The sequence below is a fragment of the Corythoichthys intestinalis genome, chromosome 3 (assembly GCF_030265065.1).
Source record: "Corythoichthys intestinalis isolate RoL2023-P3 chromosome 3, ASM3026506v1, whole genome shotgun sequence".
Lineage (NCBI taxonomy): Eukaryota > Metazoa > Chordata > Actinopteri > Syngnathiformes > Syngnathidae > Corythoichthys > Corythoichthys intestinalis.
The window spans coordinates 38,094,110-38,111,846 of record NC_080397.1 but is presented as its reverse complement, the minus strand read 5'-3'; the positions used below and the strand labels follow the sequence as shown (position 1 = coordinate 38,111,846).

The 17,737-nt window shown below is 39.2% G+C and overlaps 2 protein-coding genes across 2 annotated transcripts; one reads left to right on the top strand and one right to left on the bottom strand.

Moving 5' to 3' along the window:
* Positions 1-389: 389 nt before the first annotated feature.
* Positions 390-8,133, top strand: lrp13 (low-density lipoprotein receptor related-protein 13). Its single transcript, XM_057831748.1, has 21 exons — positions 390-535; positions 666-812; positions 1,988-2,200; positions 2,300-2,494; positions 2,956-3,171; positions 3,251-3,477; positions 3,557-3,689; positions 3,766-3,956; positions 4,118-4,304; positions 4,579-4,788; positions 4,911-5,082; positions 5,166-5,367; positions 5,523-5,687; positions 5,798-5,998; positions 6,107-6,656; positions 6,769-6,888; positions 6,989-7,096; positions 7,171-7,404; positions 7,474-7,828; positions 7,906-8,011; positions 8,071-8,133. Exons 1-21 carry the CDS (start codon positions 475-477, stop codon positions 8,089-8,091), a joined length of 4,014 nt encoding a protein of 1,337 aa, XP_057687731.1. The 5' UTR covers positions 390-474; the 3' UTR covers positions 8,092-8,133.
* A 664-nt stretch (positions 8,134-8,797) lies between these two features.
* rchy1 (ring finger and CHY zinc finger domain containing 1) lies at positions 8,798-17,582 on the bottom strand. Its single transcript, XM_057831780.1, has 9 exons — positions 17,418-17,582; positions 14,316-14,435; positions 13,263-13,378; positions 11,660-11,738; positions 11,518-11,562; positions 11,355-11,413; positions 11,222-11,251; positions 10,683-10,803; positions 8,798-10,523 (listed from the first exon to the last, which is right to left on the bottom strand). Exons 1-9 carry the CDS (start codon positions 17,466-17,468, stop codon positions 10,326-10,328), a joined length of 819 nt encoding a protein of 272 aa, XP_057687763.1. The 5' UTR covers positions 17,469-17,582; the 3' UTR covers positions 8,798-10,325.
* Between the last annotated feature and the right edge of the window lie 155 nt (positions 17,583-17,737).

Here is a 17,737-nt window from a genome sequence, read left to right as displayed (position 1 = left end):
CCAGGCGGCCATCTTACAGCAGTGGAGTTCTCGGGAAGGCTCTACTGCAGTGAATGTAAGGTGAATCATTTTCTCCACTAAAATACTCTGAAATCTGCAGACTCTCCACGGATTATGTCTACAATTCAATCTGGATTTTGGAAAAAAAAAAAAAAAAAAAATCATAAGTATGCAGATAATTTTCGGTATCTATGGCTTTTATGAAAAACCAGCTCGTTTGAAAATGGAGCCCTTTGTTGCTTTTTCAAAGTACACACTCCATTCACTAAGGTTGTTTCTTGAATTTGACTGACAAAATGGCATATACGTGAGTGATCTCTACGTTTTCTACAACGAAGTATTTGATTATAAATTGTTTATTAGCTCCACCCACAACTCACGTGGTCAATTAGGATTTATTGATAACACCTGACCGCTGCACAACACTTCTGTTTCGTGCGCTGTGCTGTCTGGACTGCTTTTTTAATTGTTGTGATGGCTGTATATTTATATTTGTTTGCAGTTTTATTGCATTTGACAACCCCCTTGCAAGCAGGTAAATTATGTGCACTGAATTATTTTGAAATTCCAAAATGTTTTTTTTAAATGCAGAATTGTCAAACATTTCTGAATTTCGTTGGACTTCTCCCCAAGAATTAACTTGTTATTTTTTTTTTTTTTTTTAGCTGAACGCATTCCTGTGAAGTGCAACCTTGGTTCCAGGCAATGCAAGGATGGTTTGGAATGTGTGCTCCACAGCCATGTATGTGATGGGGAGCCTGACTGCAGTGATGAATCTGATGAAGAAGGTTGTGAAGTAGCTTGTGCTGAAGGTACCACATTTTTCTTAGCTTTAAAGCTGTGATGCATGACGTTATTTTTTATGATTTTGCCCCTCCATTATTTCATCGATTTTTGTTTTATTTATAAAATGATTTTATTTCGGGTTTGACAGGCAATTTGTGGTTAAAAATGCACAGAAGGACAGTTTCCTGGGATATATGAGCTGGTCTTTTTCCTTTCTTGCCTCTGTAAACTTCCACACTCTCATTTGGTGGCTGACTGGATTGAATTGGAATATTTAATCTTTAAACTAACACTGCATGGTTTCTGGTAACTGGGTTTGTCCAGGCAAGTGCCTATAATTTAAATACAAAGTTGAGCGGTACCTGTACTTAGAAAATATGAAACTACTTCCAGAACCAGTTTATCTTGAAAACTCTGTAAGTAGACTCATTTTCCATGTAAATTAACTCTTAAATCTTTTAATGCATAAAAATGCACCAAAACGTATAAAATATAAATATAATTTTATATAAGTAAATAATATTTAAAATTGGTAGTCATGTAAAACTGTCAGAACACGAGGGGTGAATGAAGAGGACACTGGGATACACACTTACACATACAGTAGAGGTCCCTCTTAGCCAATTGGATGCTAGGCAATGGCCAATGGCAGATCAGCTATAAGTATGTTACGTTCAGTAAACTCCGGGAGCTGCGAGTAACAGGTGTACTTTATTTTTGCATTTTGTATCTTGATTTTTTTTTTCTTAACAAAAGGCAATATTTTCCCGTTGAGGCTTGTCTTAACCTGAAAATCCTGTATGCAGACGTTCTTAAGTAGAGGTACCACTGTACACATTTTACATATTAACTCACTGGCTGCCATTGCAATAGACATCCAGTTCATTTGTACTGTTCATTTGCTGCTGTCCCTCCCAGTACAAATGGATTGGACATCCACAAGTGAAAAACTAATCTAAATTCACAGCATAAGGATGAAAAGAGGTGTGTGATTGGACTTCTCGTCAATGGCATTGAAAGGCTTAATGTGGGGTGTTACTACCATCAGAAAGGATGTTTTTGCACCAGCATGCAGAATGGATGATTGGAAACAATTTATTTTTATTTTGACACGTTCCTTAAGTCACTTGACTGTTCGCAAACTTACGCATGCGATGATGACCTCAAGCTGTGGAGCTAATATGAAGTTTCTTGTGTTCAGACCAATTTCAGTGTGCACATGGGAAGAAGTGCATTAACAAGGATGAAGTGTGCGATGGTGTACTTCAATGTCAGGACCGATCAGATGAATTACATTGTTCAAAACCAGATGGATGTGTTCACCTCTGTGACAATGACAACCGCTGCTTACCTGAAACTTTGCTGTGTGATGCAGAAAGAGACTGTTTAGATGGATCAGATGAGGAAAATTGCGGTAAGCTTCAACTGAACACGGTCAAATTGTTTTCATGTCACTTTCTGGACTGTGGCGAATATTCACTCTGAAGCCAAATATTTACCCATGTCAAATCAGAGAATGTGAATGAAGAGGCAAAGACAACCACCATGCAGCCAGACAAGTTTGTGTTTAAACCTATCAAGTGCTCCTTGGGTTCACTACCCTGCAAAGACAACAGTGAGTGTGTCCTCTTCAGCCATCTCTGTGATGGAGAAAATGACTGCAATGATGGCTCGGATGAGGAGGAATGCTCATCTACTTGTGAACAGGGTCAGTGTCTTTTCCGCTGCAGTGTTTTTCATTTTATTGCAGGTATTTGGACAAAAATGAGGCACAGAAATTTCTGTAAGCGTGTTCCATTGGTCATTGCTTGCCAACTGATTTTGGAGCATCCTCTTATGTGGAAACCAACAAAAGTTTAATTTAACAAATGATTTTAGAGTAATGAAGCTTTATCTGTACACTTTAGTTCGCTAAGCATAATCTTCCACGTGGAGCATTTTGAATATCCATAAGTCCGTATAGGTTCAACAATCACCTTCCAAATGGATGAGCAGTTTTTGTGCAAATGCTTACTCTAATAAACATTTTTAAACTGTGGTAAAAATTTTCAAGAACAGATTTTGAGAAACTGAAGCAGTCATTGACAGAATATATAATCTCTAAACTTTGTGCCCAAACTCCAATTTGGTTAGAACATCAGAATCCTGATTGACTATTGTCTTCTGCAGACCAGTTCCAGTGTGCCCATGGTAAAAAGTGCATAGAAAAGAATCAAGTATGTGATGGCGTGCCTCAGTGTCAGGATCGGTCTGATGAACAGAAATGCACTAAAGACATGGAGGGGTGCGCTCACTACTGTGATGGTGGAAACAGCTGCATTCCTAAAAGTTTCCTTTGCGATGGGGAGATCGATTGTTATGATGGAACTGATGAGGCAAACTGTGGTATGTTGTGCACAATAAAAACATTAAGCTCACTTATTTGGCTGGTTTAGGATAAGGAACGGGTCTTTTCTTTCTGTAGTTACTGACTGTAGTACCAGTGAGTTTAGGTGCACTAGTGGTCAGTGTATATTGGCTACAATGCATTGTGATGGTCACCCAGACTGTTGGGATCAATCGGACGAAGAAAGTTGTATTAAAACACCAGTCTGTATAACAAAGCAACGTTGTCCTCAGAGCAAAGAGTGCCTAGTGCAGGAGTGGCTCTGTGATGGGGAAAAGGACTGCAAAGATGGCACAGATGAGAAGGTGGAGTGCACAATCAATGATGAATTAAAACTGCCTGAAATTGCCTGGTTCCTATCACAAATGTAAGTTCCTATTACAGGACTGTCCGGTTTTGGCTCCTCTGAGTTGTGGTGATTTTCAGTGGTCATGCCAATCAATGACCATGTGTATCCCTGCTGCCTGGAGGTGTGATGGCACAAAAGATTGTCCCGATGAAAGTGATGAAACTGACTGTGAGTGACTAAACTATTTGAATGTGTGTCTTAATGTTTGTAAACGCTCGCTGTGTAACTTCTTTGTGCATTCCAGGCGGGTTGGTTGCATGTCTTCCTCATCAGTTCCAATGTGGCAGTCTGGAGTGTGTGGAGCAATCTCTGGTTTGCAATGGAATTAGAAATTGCACAGATGGTTCAGACGAGGATGGGAGCTGCCAGATAAACTGTGCTGAAGCAGATCTTAGCCGCTGCTCTCAGGGCTGTTTCAGCACACCACTTGGTCCGGTAAGGAACTCAACACAAAAGGCCTAGGTGCTAGAAAAACGTAGGCTGCTTTAAAGCAAGACCTGCTCTGATAACATTGACAATTAAAAAAAAAATAAAAAAATACAAATGTATTTCTCGTGGACATAAAAGGAACTGTTAACATTTCAATATCTGTGCAGCGTTGTCACTGTACAGTGGGCTACAGACTCGCAGAAGATGGAATGACCTGTGCTGATATTGATGAGTGTGAAGGCCACCAATCACTTGTTTGCAGTCAATTGTGTATAAATACTCTGGGTTCCTACAAGTGTGACTGTCATATGGGCTACATTATAGACACAGATGGACACAACTGCAAAATCAAGGGTAAGATGTTTTGTTGCTCTACAAGGAAATGTGAGTTGTGCATTCTACTCGTCCTTTCCCTGAAGCTTGCGAGTTTTTGATTCCTCATTTAGGAAAACAAAAATGTTAAATTGACTTTAATCTTTGTCAAGTTACATGACTTTTGCATTCTTGGCACACAAGCAGATTAAATGCTCACCAAATACCAGAATTTGGTGGCTGAATGTGCAAGTAATTTCTTGCATGTTAAGTCTCTTAATGTCCACATTTGTTTCAATAAAATATTGTCCTGCAGGGGAACCTTTACTGTTGTTGTCAATCCAAACTGATCTATTCCTGTTTGGGTTGCGCACTGGCCACTTGAATGTGTTGTCTTCTGCCAAAAAGGCAATTTTATCTCTGGACTACGACTGGCACGAAAGGATGGTGTTTTGGGTCAGTCTTGACACTGACAGCATCAGGTGGTCCTCAATGGATCAAAAGACCACAGGAACTCTGATTACAGGTACAGTATCTTTACTGAACATTCCCTATTTTCTAAGGAAGAGTACTGCATAAACTTAAATGACATGCTGGAAATGAATTTGGACCCATTGAAAAACCCCTTCAATCGTTTTGTTTTCAAAGGTGTGCGGGCAGATTCTTTAGCTTTCGACTGGTTTGGAAGAAATTTGTACTGGATTGATGGTGTGGACGGTCAAATTGTTGCCATTAAACTGTCTGGTAGTTCATCATACTGCGTTATCCTGGATGAAGACTTGGATCAGCCTCGCTCCCTTGCACTCTTACCAGAAAAGGGGTAGCCTATTAATATTTCAATGTGAGAAGCCCTGAAATATAATAAAATACTTAAATTTGTTTGCCTACTTTCATCGTGATCAGATTGATGATCTGGACTGAAATTGGAAACGTACCAAAGATTGAGAGGGCTGGAATGGATGGTTCAGAGAGGCGTTTGCTGGTTAATTCCAGCTTAGGCTGGCCTGGTGGTGTGGCAGTAGATGCCCTTACTGATCGAGTCTATTGGACTGATGAGAAGCTAAAGGCAATAGGGTCTGCAACGCTTGATGGCGGTGACATTCAGGTAAAATTTAGTAAACATTCCGGATATACGTGTATGTGTGTGTATGTATGTATATATATATATATATATATATATGTATATATATATAAACGGTGCTCAAATGTTAAAGTTGGATGCCCCTTCCCCCACAAAGTACACACATTTTTCCAATTCAGATTCTACAGATGAAAGAGACCACCAACCCGTTCTCCCTTGCTGTGTTCAATGACATGCTCTTCTGGTCTGATGCTAAGAGAAGAGTGGTTCTGGCTGCACATAAAGTAACTGGCAAAAATGTTCGTGTTTTGTTGAAGAGACTAAGACAACCTTTTGGTGTAAAGGCAAGTATATTATTAGAATGGAGTAAAGTGAAACGTTTTACACAGTAAAAGTTCTTGTAACTCATTAGCCAATTTTTTCCCCTAATGCCTTACCCGTTTCTGTTCTTTAGATTGTTCACCAAATATTGCAACAAAGCAAAGGGAATCCCTGCAAAAAGATGGAGTGTTCACACTTATGTGTGTTGGCCCCAGGGCGCAAATCTGTGTGCAAGTGTCCCTCAGATCTTGTACTTTCTGATGATGGTCTGACTTGCACCAATCTGGTTGATACAGCCTTCCTGCTGCTCTTATCTTCCTCCACTGTCACCAAGGTTGGTTTTTGGCTCTGTTCCTCCCTCCCACCTACTAGTTAAGGTATTTGCAACATATATGCTGTGATTTAATGAACATAATTGTGACCATTTTTATTTGTTTGACAGCTTTACCTGCAAGCCCGACACATTTCAGAAGCACTGAAAGGTTGGCCAGAACACAAAGTGTTACAGATACCAAGCGTCAATGAAGCAACAATAATGGACTACAGCCTTCATGAGCACACCCTCCTCATAGCTGATGATGGCACAACTTCCCTCAGCTCATTCAAACTAAAAGACTTTAATTTGATTTCTGAAGGTCAACTTCTTAAACTCCTTGGCGACGCAATCACTGCTATGGCCTTGGACTGGATAACCTTCAATCTTTACTGGAGCAGCAATAAGCAACCCCGCCTGCATGTCACCTCCAATGGTGGTGTATATACTACTGTTTTGATAAAAGATGGTATTGGTGCAATAGAATCCATTGCACTCCACCCACCAAGGGGCAGTGTTTGTTTCACCAATAAGGTTCTGCAGGATGCTGGCACTGTAGCTACTATTGAGTGTGCCAACATGGATGGTGCAGAGAGAAGAGTAGCGTGGAAGAATGGTGTCCAACCAAACTCCCTGGTCTTCTCCAGTGACGGAGAAACAATTTTCTGGGCTGACACTAGTAAGCATTTTGTCCACGTTTCGGGTAGTTGTTGCCTAATATGTGATTTATTCAGTTCACGAATTTAAGATGTTGACTGCAGTATAATTAAAACCCTAATGGCTTTTTGTAGGTCTCTCTGTGATTGGGTCTGTTCGACTTGATGGGTCTGGATACAAAGAACTGAAGGTAGCAGATGGATTAGTTGCAGTTGCTGTCAGTGAAGATACACTTCTCTGGATGACTGTCAGTGGTAATGACTTGATGTCAACAGCCCTCTCCCCAGCTTCGATTATCAAAGCAAGTGTGTAACTGTTAATACTTTTGTTTTTGTTTTTTTTGCTCTCAAATAGATAAGACCAGGCTGTGGTACACTGATGACCAACAGGAAAACAAGTTGTGGTTTGAGGTTGGCACAGCAGTCATCAGCATGAAGGCAATTAGTAAATCTAGTGAGGCCGGTATGTGGGACTTGAAACGATGAGCGGAAATTGACAGTAAAGGTGGCCTTTTTAAGTAGTCCTCTATTTGACAGGCTCTAACCAGTGCAAAGTAAAGAATGGCAACTGCCAGCACCTGTGCTTGGCCACCCCGATTGGTCGAACATGCAAATGTGCCAATGACCACATAAATGTGAATGCTACCCACTGCTCCCCAGAACAGCGCTGTCCTGTTGGCAGTCGGTCTTGTCTGAATCAACTTTCATGTCAATCTGATGAAAAGTTCTGCGATGGACATGTAGACTGTTCGGACCATTCAGATGAGAACTGTGAGTAATTTTTAGTTGAAAGTGTTGCTCACATTGGATGACTATGCAAAACTCGATCTGTCCCCTCAGGTGCCAATTTAAAACTCTCCACTGGAGTCGAGATGCCTGATCTCGCAGTCTCTCCAATCTCCTCCACTGTACCATCAACTCACACCAGCTCCAACTTTAACACTACTGCAAATGTCAACAAAGAATTTTTAGATGTCAATGCTGAAACGTGTAGCCAGAAGCGCTGCAATGGAAATGGACGCTGTGCTGTTCGACATGGGGAAAATATTTGTTTTTGCAACTTGGGGTACAGTGGTGCTTCATGTCTGGTCTATTCCCCACCAGTTGGCATTTTGTTTGCAGCATCTGCCGTCGGTGCAGTGGTGGTCACTGTTGTGATCGTACTGATTATAAGGCGGAATAGGTCCCATGCAAGGTTTTATTTAAGTCTAACAGATCACTGACCAAAAAATGAAAATATAACCATCTATTGTCCATGCTTCTGTACCGCAGCCTGGCTTCTACAGACACCGTGAAGGAAACGAGCATGACTGACCTAGAGGGCAAAACTGCAGCAGCTCCCCATACAGACACATCGGTAGCAAGCCATGAAAAAGAGGTAGCACTAAAGCTGAAACATGACATTGGTTAACATGACTAAATATATATATATTGCAGGTATCTGCAGCTGGGGACTAACTTGCTAAATGTTTGGAATAAAGTTTGCTTCATTGGTTTTCCTGTGTCTGAGTTTGCTTGATTTGCTGGTCAAAATTCAAAACATACCAAATGCCAATTTGCAATGGCCTACAGCCAACTCATGCAGTCCTTGGGGTTCAACTTTAAATGGTGACCAATGGATCTCGGATTCACACTAATGCCTAAGCTAAGGTTGCATCTGGATATCGCTGTATTTTCCCCCTCTTATGCAGTTTAACTTGAATAATTCTGTGTAGATCCAGTGAAATATTTTAAAAAGGCCTTATCAAATGCAAAACTGCTTTAGTTGAGCTATTAACTGAGAAATGTGCAAATACTTGGTGTCCAGTCCCTAAATTTCAGCACGATTGGTCATGCACATAAACGAGAACTTTGACTTCAAGTATGGTATCCATCAATTATACTCCAAATATTCTCTGGTTAAGCTCATGCAGTCGGTAGAAACATGAAAAAAGGTCACGTCCTCAATGTTGTAGCCGACTTTGCTTCATGCTGCCTTCAAAGTTCCATTGCAGTTAGTGCATACGCGGAGATTGAGGGTGACAGTGCCTCTTGGTGGCCGAAAAAGTTCATTGCACGTAATTGACTTTAAACGAATTTAACCCTCTGATACATGAACTATGAAATCCTTGGTCAAGATTTGTTTGAACATTTTCTTAGGACATGAAAACAATTTCTCACTTTTAAAATATTTAATGTAGACATGTTCACTCCAGTTGTCTCCATACACCTGCACACTCAACATAAATCATGTTTTGATAAACATTTCAATTTTTGGGAAATGACACTTCACGCACAATGCATAGGCCTGAATAACAAAACCAATGAAACCTCTTTGTGACTCCTACACCAAAGCACCGATGTCTGTTGTCTGGCAGCCACTCATCACTGTTGTCACTACAGTCAATCACTGAAGTTGAATGGAATTTCCTGGGCTATTCCATAAACTATTCTTTGTTGCTTTTGAAGTTTGCATTGCTGTGTGCATTTTATTTTGTAAACTACAGCTAATCTGCAAAAATTTAGTATAACTACCCAAATCAAACAATTATGTAACGTGACGTGTTAAGATTAATCAGATATTTCTATATTATACACATTTAATGGTCCAAACATCTTTCCCTAGTTACTGTATATATTTTTTCACAACTGTAGCTCTTTGGGCATAGAAGTATTGATATGCCAGTTGTAGTCAACATGGGTGGCAGGTTGTCGGCTATCTTGGATTGAGGATATTTACTTGCAGTTACACCAAATGACCACTGAATTGACCTCAACATATCGGTAGTATGGCAGCAGAGAGCACTATTGAGGTTGCCTGGTACTCCAGACCCACCGCTGTTCCAGCGATCGAGTCTGGCAACCGTTCCACGGATCAAATTTCCAGGGCGGGGCAAGCCACAGCAAACAGACAGCGGCGGGCAGAGATGACGTTGGAAAAGCGACAAACTCTAGCGCGAGGAAATAAACATATGAGGAGAATGGAGAAGTTTATTCAACATGGCTAGCGTGAGAGACTGTTGGTTTTAGTGACTTGATGTGTTTTGGTCATTTAAAACAATTTACTGCAGATTGGAACATATTTTCGGCTCCCCCGTTCGCCATCTGTGTTGTTGTGGAGATGACTTCCGACGCCGAAGAGATGCAGTCAAACCATAGAAACCGTAAAAAGGTACGTTTCAGTAACTGCAGTAGCTGTTAGTGAATATTATATCTTACCCGGATGTCATCGCTGTAATGCTGTAAGTATAGTTGTGTTATCTGCTAAAGTCAGTTAACTTCATGTCTTTGGTAAAGAGATGCTTTGTTTTTAAATAGCGTCCTAATAAGCACTTTATTTTCATGTAACATTTTGTGAAAGGAAACTTTTGTATTCCAATCCTTAACTTTGCTGTAAGTGTTGAAACTGTATGCTTTTGCCTTGATAGCTTGATACAATTAAAAAAATATTGTCAATACAACCCTCCGCTGCATATTGTGAACCCTTCTGCCTCCATCTGGAAGATTTTGCACTGGTAATGCTCTGGCACTTTGGCATACGTCTGCCTGCAATGGCTCATGTCGTTGGAGTGATGCATCTTGTCGGCGTAGCAACCATAACTAAGGGGGGGGGGGGGGGGGCGCAAAGATTTAGTGAAAGGTCAACTGCATCTTTTAATTTGAAGTAAATGTAAAAAAGAAAAGTCTATTAATACGTTCTAATATGGCATAGTTCACTCAGATTGATCATTTTGCTGCTGCTCAGCATCTGTCTCTGGCTCATTGTTATGATCTGCCTCAGGATGCTGCTGCAGAGGCTGCTGGATGAGACCTCCGTCCTGTGCGGTATTATATGAGCCACAACCAGTGCACTTCATCCCCAGGACATGGAAAGGCACCGTACAGTGGGCTTGACAGTCATTACACATGATCTTGAACAAGGGAAAAAAAAACAAAGGATTGAATTAGAAGCCAAAGAAACTTGTCACATCAATTTTTAATGACATACGGTCAATACTGATCGGTGTGCTCCAATTTTTTAAATTACAAGTTCCCAATTACACAATTCTGTTAAAAAGCATGCACCTTACTTTGACAGTGGTGCCTTGGTATTCTGTTGGCATTGGTGACATGGCAATCTCTTTGTCAATCTGATCCCAGTATTCGGCCATGTTCCAAACAGAGTGCATGCAAAGTGGGCAGCGGTAAGCACTGCAACAAAAAGGAAGGGGGAACGGGGAAAAAAATCATTTAGAAGAAATCCTTTGTGAAGAATAAACTTGGAAAACCAATGTTCCACGTTATCTCCATTTGTAGATGATGTCGCTTAGAAATAGCTTTTAACCCTATCTGGACAGATAGATGTCACTTGTTTCCCCCCCTCATCTGTTCAATAATGTGGCTTTTTTTGTTGTTGCAGCTTTTAGTGATCTTACAAAATGTTAACATTAAACATTTTATTGTTTACTTGTTTGAAACTCATAATTTACATGGTTGATTATCTAAAACATTTAAGAGAGAATACAGAATAAATCCCAACCATATTTTCAGAAGGGAGCATTTACTTCACAGTACATTGAACTACTTAAAAACAAACAAAAAGAAAAAACAATCACTGTGCAATACATACCTAGTTCTGACCATGTCATCAAAACAGCTTCTGTAGGAACAAAGATTATTTTGTAGATTTTGGCTACAACTGCGTTTCACTGATGCATTAAATGAGAACAAAAGAGATTGCACGTAAGGATTGAGAGCTATACTTATGGAGAAGATGACCACAGGGAAGAACATGCGCTCCAATTCGAGATGTGTGGATATCCTGTACGTGCACACACAATTTGCAGTGCGTAAATAAACATGGAAGTCACATACAGTATCTAACATTTCTCTTCTTACTATACCCATCAATTTTAATATCATTACCTCCATACACACTGGGCAGTTCTGCCTGGAAACATTCTCAACACACTGAAGGGTGGAAAGTTGAGGAAAACCGTTAAGATACAATTCCTCATCACACAAAGGTATTTATATTTTGAAATGTAACATGCACACTGATACTCACCTTGTGGTTCCCCTGCAGGTCATGCGCTAAACACAGATTGCACTTATCACAATGAAAATACTTCTCTCTCGGACCAATCCTGAAGAGGTAAATTAGCAAATAATTACAAAGAAGAGAAACTAATATTATTCAAATGATGAAAATGTCAATTGAAGTTACACTACCGTTCAAAAGTTTGGGGTCACCCAGACAATTTTGTGTTTCCCTTCAAAATCACCCTTTTAATTTTCAAATAAGTTGCAAAATTAATAGAAAATATAGTCAAGACATTGACAAGGTTAGAAATAAGAATTTTTATTTGACATAATCATTTTCTTCTTCAAACTTTGCTTTCATGAAAGAATATTCGCTTAGCAACAATTACAGCTTTGTGGACTTATGCCATCCTAGCTGTTAATTTGTTGAGGGAATCTGGAGAAACCTCACTCCACACATCCAGAAGCACCTCCCATAAATTGGATTTGCTTGATGGGCACTTCTTGCGTACCATACGGTCAAGCTGCTCCCACAATAGCTCAATGGGTTTCAGATCTGTTGACTGTGCTAGCCACTCCATTACAGATAGAATACGAGCTGCCTGCTTCTTTCCTAAATAGTTCTTGCATAATTTGGAGGTGTGCGTTGGGTCATTGTCATGTTGTAGGATGAAATTAAATCTAATCAAGTGTTGTCCACAGGGCAGGGCATGGGATTGCAAAATGGAGTGATAGCCGATTTTATTCAAAATCCCGTTGATCTTGTACAAATCTCCCACTTTACCAGCACCAAAGCAACCCTAGAACATCACATTATTCTTACCATTGTTAACAGATGACATCAGGCACTCTTCCAGCATCTTTCAGGTGTCTTGTGTCTCATAAATGTTCTTTTTTTTTAAATCCAGTCCAAACACCTCAAACTTTGATTCGTCTGTCCATAAAAGTTTTTTCCAATCTTCCTCTGTCCAATGTCTGTGTTCTTTTGCCCATATTAATCGTTTCCATTTATTAGCCTATCTCAGATATAGGGGTCTGCTATCTTAGGCACCCCTTCGATTACGATTCAGGGTGCTACGATTCGATTATTGAACGATAATCACGGTATTGACGATGATCACGGTTATCACGATTATCGATGCATCGTGCCTTACTAACTAATAAAGTAGCCAAACAAATGTATGTCCGTTATTTAAAATATCCTAATGGTATGCCCCAGATGCCCAACTGGCTAAAAGGAAGATCAGTTTTATAGCTTCTCTAACCACTTAAACTGTTTTGAGCCATGCCAACATAATTGCACAAGGTTTTCTAATCATCTATTATCCTTCTAAGGCAATTAGCAAGCACAATGTACCATTAGAACACTGGAGTGATGTTTGCTGTAAATGGGCCTCTTTACAAAACTACGTAGATATTGCATTAAAACCGGACGTTTGTATAGAGTGTTTTTCTGATTAGGTTAATTTTATTTCCATTGAAAAAAAAAAACAGTGCTTTTCTTTCAAAAAGGAGGACATTTCTAATTGACCCCAAACTTTTGAACGTTAGTGTACATTTTTGCCTCGAATGGTAACATGAAGGTATACATAATAAAAATAGGATCTATGACTTTAGTGTTAACTCACCTACAGATGCCGCAAGGATGGCAGTGGTATTGTTTCTTATCCTTGTCAAACAAGTGGCAAATATCACAGTAATACTCCCCAAACTGCACATGACACTGCTGACATGCCTGTTGTGCCTAACAATGGAGAAAGAGGTCTTATATGGTGTTCCTAATAAACGCAAAGCAATTAAAAATCTGGTCATAGACTTTATAATGTATTGACGTGACACAGTCGCCATTCACTGCGCCATGCCTTCCCACACTCCGCTTCATTTATTAGCAGTCGGTCACATGCAGCGATCTAACACTGGATTTAGATTGAAAAAGTACGAAAGCTGTACTGCATAGGAATTATTGTTTCAGGAGTGATTTGTTCGAGGATTCAAGGTAATTATTATATTTTTCGTACCACGCATGCATTTTGAAACATGGAGAAAAAAAAATCAACGGGAGAAATTACCGCTACAGCATTGGCATTATACTTTGCAATATTTACGTAAAATAAATGCTACCTGCACGGTTTTTTGGTTTTAACCAAGAATCGAGACTTTTTAAAGTCTATATCTACAAAAAAAAAAAAATTCAGGGATTTAGCATTTATTCAGAGGAATTTTCAACGGACAAAGCTCTTTGTTTACATATGGTGGCCGCTAATTTCCTTACTGACTAGCCTCATAGTTTGCAATATTTACATAAAATGCTACCTGCACGATTTTTTTTAAAAAAGCTTTTAACCAAAAATTGAAACTGTTTTACGTCTATATATATCTATGAAGAATTCAGGGATTTAAGCATTTATTCACAAGAAATTTAAACGGAAAAAGCTCTTTGTGTTTCCACTCGGTCAGCTTTGACAGAGATAGGCCCCCTATGAATTGGCCTCGTGTCCTGTCAATACATAATGAAGTCTATGATCTGCTCAAATAAAATAACCTCAAATACTATACAACAAAATTTAATTCCTGAAAATGATGGCATGTATCAAATAAAAATAATGTTCTGTTCAAGTGCAAACAGGCCATATTACAATAATAATGTGTTGATAAAAGTAGAGAATCTTGAAATAATTTACCTGTTGTAATGTTTCACACTTACAGCATTGTACCCATTCTACTTTGAAGCGATCCATTTGGTGGTTCTCCTCTGCATCATGACATAGCCGACACACATACAGTTTACCACAGCATGGTGCCTGGAGAACAAAAATATATACACAGTAGGGCTGGGCGATATGGTCTTAAACATGTATCACGATAAATTGAGCAGATTTATCTCGATAACGATAAATGACGATAAATTCGCCCAAGCGTACTGTTATATAATTTGAAAATCTGAATCAATGCATGAAATACAGATTAACTGTTTCTTGTTGATTTATTTACCAGCATTCAATTTCATATACCGTATTTAACAATTGTACATGCAGTCTAAACATTAAGTTTATAAAAATGTATCGTAAGCAATAAGAATTCAAGTATGAACATTTATAACAGCGTGTATGACTTGAACAATGTACATTATCAAAATCAATATGCCTGTGCAAACATGTCATTGTAACACAAATGACTTGCAGCTTGAACAGTACACTTTAAAAAGACAACTTATTGTTAATGGCTGCTGTGACATGATTATTAAATACAAGTGTTTACTTTATGGTTTCAGCCCCCCCCCCCCCAGTGCATTTTTTAATAAATGCACGCACAAATGAACCCCCAAACAAACAGAGACACACACACACATTAAAGCTATATTGATCTTTTTCAAATGAAACGCTTAAGATTTTATGATAGCAATAATGACACAGAAATAAGCACATACAGAAAAATAGCTGGGGCCATTTCTCGGTCATTATAAGTTTCGCCGTTGGATTGTACTTTATGCTGAATGCTTTACCATCACAAAAGCTATCAGAGGAATCACACACAGACAGATACAAAATAACGCCACATAGTAGTTGCTAGATGCTGTCCGTGCCCAATCCACTCATTAAGTTCAGGCGTTTCGACAAGGTTAGAGCCGCTATCCGACTCCATCACGTTCATTTGTAGCGTTAGCCGCTAGCTAGCGTTAGCCTGGCTACCAGTAGAAAGCCACGAAAGCACCATCTCTGGAAATCGTGAGAACAAGGGAGGACAGCGGGTGAAAGTCCGTCTGGATGCCACCAAGAGTCTACTAAATGTCGGGTGAAAGTTTGGTGAACCTCCCTTAAGCCACACTCCATCACGTTTTGCTTGTAGCGTTAGCTGCTAGCGTTAGCTTACCAGGCCTTTGTTTGATTGGCTTCTTGATGATCACGTGACTCTCTACGTAAGCCCATTGACTGCTTTCTTAAAGGGGAATGAACATAGACGAACAACAGAATCAAAGCGGGATGAAAAAAGACTATATTTTCTTGTTTTATTAATTTACCGAATTTACCGACATGGTCAAAATTACGTCGGTCATCGTTAAGAATTTCGGTGACGGTAAATTTTCGGTTTACCGCCCTGCTCTAATACACAGTATTGTTATAGTTTTTACTTTGATAGTTATCAAGTAATAAATTCTACCATTGACATTTCCGGTCATTTTTAGGGGTGCTTGAGCACCCCTAGATGTAATCTCAGCAAAATATAAAACATTATAATCATTATTTTTGACTGTCTATTTTAAATGAGCCTGAAACATGAATTATCATATAGTACTTGGTCAAAATGTAATTTTTTAACCGCAAAAGTACAGCACTCAATGCCTCAAAAGTGGTTTGTGCCACCCGATTTTGAATGAGCTACTTGAACATTGCAATCCTGTTGTAAATGTCCTGCTGAATAATGTCTCTTATTAGGGTTGCAACTAGAGGTGCACGATAATTATCGGTCCGATAATAGGAATTATGGCATTATCCCAATAAATCCGATAACATTATTAATAGGCCAAATAATACATGATATTTTTGCACGGTGTCGGTGGATTTGGATGTGTGCATTTGTTTCCACTCCTGTTTTGGCAGTATGCAAAGTTTTGTTACTGTTCTAGAGGGCATATTTTTCCATCATTAAGTGATAAACTTTACTATGGCAATTAGCAAATGTTTGCATTTTACAGTGTTATGTTTACAAGATCTTCAGAGGCCTTTTGGTTATTGATAGGCTTGCTGTCCTATAATTGCCAGGTTAAGAAAGAAGTTTCATGGACTAAGACTACAAAAGTCTCCTCTCCTGTTACACCAAATGTTTTATCTGCTGACAAAGCACAATACCTGTTGGGTTTATGTTTGTTTTAGTTCAGTGCTCATTGTAAAGGGGGAACACATAGTCAATGATATTGACTGACTGATTGTGATTGACTCAAATTATATTTATTTGAAAAATAAATATGGGCACTTGAAATCAAAACTGTTCTTGTCTTTGTTTTGTTCATTATAATAATGGTCACGTCATCATGAAAATTCTAGTTAGGTAAAAGGCAAATTTACGCTGAATCCACCACTAGTATTTTAGACCTACAGGTCTTCAAAAACTCAGGTGAATATACATTTAAAACTCATATATATATATATATATATATATATATATATATATATAATCGGTTATCGTATCGGTATCGGCCTTGAGGAGCAGGAAGTTATCGATATCGGTTTCAAAAAATAGATATTGTGCACCCCTAGTTGCAACACGTTTCTGAAGTCTGGAGAAAAACCAATGTCTTTTAGATCTGGCTGTCATTTGCGTACTCTTTTATGGCAGCCAGATTTGATGATTTAGACAGACTTTAACAAACAGCGCGATCACTGCTATGTTAGTCTTTCATTAATTTGGAAAGTACATTTCAGCAAAACATACAAAACAGGAAATGCGTCCTGCTTATCCGCCAACCCTACAACGCTCGACAAACATCCATGGACGAGTTCAGCAGCAACAACATTATGAACAGAAACATTTACAACCGCTTCTACTGATTACCAAATATCGGGGTGGGGGGGGGGGTTGTTTAATTTAGACAATATTACGCGATTCAGGTATTTTGCACCTGATTTATGAAACGTGCATTGCTTTCCGTCTTAAACAAACGTAGCTTACAGGGATAATCGTTTGCATCTTTCCAACGGAAATAACTATTTCAACAAGAGTGCATTCTTGTACTTTAACGGCACATTCAGTGTCTGATCAATAGAGCAGGTGACAAAATGACTTACTTTTAATAAACAGTTCCGCGCATAGTGTTCACAACCCAAACGTGCCGCCATGTTTTTTCTCACCGAAAACCAATTTTCTTCTTCTCCGAGTCAATTGCGACAGTTTGCGACGCTTTCTTCTTTGTCTTTGCAGTTGAATAGTATCCGACAACTTTTATTTTATATCGCCTCACATTGGATGCAATCATACAACCCGCCACTGTCACATCATCGGGAGTCACTTTAGGTAATATCAAAAAGATGTTGCATAAAAAAAATCGACCAATACATATATACAGTCACAGATTGACCATATTTATTAGTGATGGACATCAAGGCGT